General features: G+C 48.6%; 1 protein-coding gene across 1 annotated transcript in view; it reads left to right on the top strand.

The window, feature by feature from the left end:
• SH3TC1 (SH3 domain and tetratricopeptide repeats 1) overlaps positions 1–1,871 on the top strand; it is a 159,421-nt gene that overhangs the window by 64,234 nt on the left and 93,316 nt on the right. The window contains exon 13 of the mRNA XM_007958513.1: positions 1,518–1,698. Within this exon, the coding sequence (XP_007956704.1) occupies positions 1,518–1,698 (181 nt within the window). The remainder of the gene's footprint in view (positions 1–1,517; positions 1,699–1,871) is intronic.

Here is a 1,871-nt window from a genome sequence, read left to right as displayed (position 1 = left end):
AAAAAAAAAGAAAGAAAGAAATACCATGTAATCCATCAATCCCACTTCTAGGTATATATCCTAGAGAAATAAGAGCCAGGACACAAACAGATATATGTTCTTCACAGCATTATTCACAGCAGCAAAAAGATGGAAACCACCCTTAGGTGCCCATCCATGGTTGCATGGATAAATAAACTATGGCACATACACACAATGGAATACTACACCACGGTAAAGAACAACAATGAATCTGCAAAACACTATCACATTCATGAATCTTGGGGACCCATGGGAGTGAAATTAGTCTTTCTTCTTTCTTAATGTAAGCACTTATGGCTATGCATTTTCCTCTAAGAACTGTTTTATCTGCATCCCAGCCAAACACTGGTAGGTTGTGCTTTCATTTTCATTCTCTTCAAAGTTGTTATTTTTTAATGCCCTTGTGATTTCTCCTTTGACCCACCAGTTATTTAGAATGTGTTGCTTAATTTCCACATAGTTTTGAATTCTCTAATTCCCTTGTTATTACCGCCTAATTTCAGTGCATTGTGGTTGGACACCATGCTTCGTCTGACTTACTCCTTTTATATGCCTTGAGGTTTGTTTCATGGACTACGGTGCATCCTGGAGAAAGTTCCAAGTACTCTTGGGAAGGATGTGTGTTCCACTGTTGGGCAGGATGTCCTACAGGTTCCCATCCAGCACACTGGCTTATGTAGCCGTCGGTGGTGTCAGCTGTCATTGGGTGGGTTCCAACTTAAGACACTGCCTGGTCTTGTGCCATCACTACAACCAATGCCCATTATTTCAGCCATTGTGTCAAAAAGAGTTTTCCTCTTTTTTGTTGGACCCTGTCTACTTTAACAAGCATAATGTCCTTCTTAGGGACTGGTCCATCCTGGCATCATGTCCAAAGTACAGGAGATGACATTTTGCTGCCTTTTCTTCTAAGGAGCATTACGGCTGTACTTCTTCCAGGACGGATTTGTTCATTCTTTGGGCAGTCCATAGTATTTTTCGTGTTCTTCTCTAGCACCACAATTCAAAAGCATCAATGCTTCTTCAGTCTTCCTTATTCACTGTCCAGCTTGCACATGCATATGGAGTGACTGACAATCCCATGGTCAGGCGCACCTCGGTCCTCAAAGTGTCATCTTTGCACATATTTTGAGGGGACACAATTCCATCATAACAGGGTGCTGGTCATCCTGGCAGGAAGGCCAGAGCCCATCTGGGCAGGAGGAGTGTTATGAAGCAGAAAGAGGAGGACTCATGGGGTGGGAGAGCCGATGGGGAGCCCAGCAGCCCGGGGTTATAAACGTGGTTGGTATTGCCTCTCAAGCACTTACCAAGTTCTGTGCAGCAGGCTTATCACTGAGGGGTCATTGCTGTGTGACTTCAACAGGCCTCTTGGCCTCTCTGGGCTCCATTTCTCCATCTGCAATGACCCCCAGCTCATTGAGGAGTAGAAGACACAAGCTTCCCTCAGGTGTGTGTCCGCTGAGGAACTTCTTCCTCCCCTGCCCCCTGCCCAGGTCAGCTGCGAGCCGTCCGGAGCTTGTGTCACTTCTACAGCTGCGTGCTGCCCAGCGAGGCCCAGTGTGTCGTCTACCATGAGTTTCAGCTCTCCCTGGCCCGCAGGATGGCCGACAAGGCGCTGGAGGGGAAGCTGCTGGAGACCATCAGCCAGCTGTACCTGTCGCTGGGCACTGAGCGGTAAGGGCTGGCCCTGTGTGGTGGGGCAGGGTGGCACAGGCAGGCCCTCTCCTTGGGGACATTCCAGCCCCTGGCATCTGACATGTCCTCCAGGGAGGTCCTCTCCTTGGGGACATTCCAGCCCCTGGCATCTGAGATGTCCTCCAGGGAGGTCCTCTCCTTGGGGACATTCC

This window comes from Orycteropus afer, unplaced genomic scaffold, assembly GCF_000298275.1.
Source record: "Orycteropus afer afer isolate SDZICR_OR568_19922 unplaced genomic scaffold, OryAfe1.0 scaffold00999, whole genome shotgun sequence".
Lineage (NCBI taxonomy): Eukaryota > Metazoa > Chordata > Mammalia > Tubulidentata > Orycteropodidae > Orycteropus > Orycteropus afer.
The sequence above is the reverse complement of the archived record's forward strand: the minus strand, read 5'-3'. Positions and strand labels throughout refer to the sequence as shown.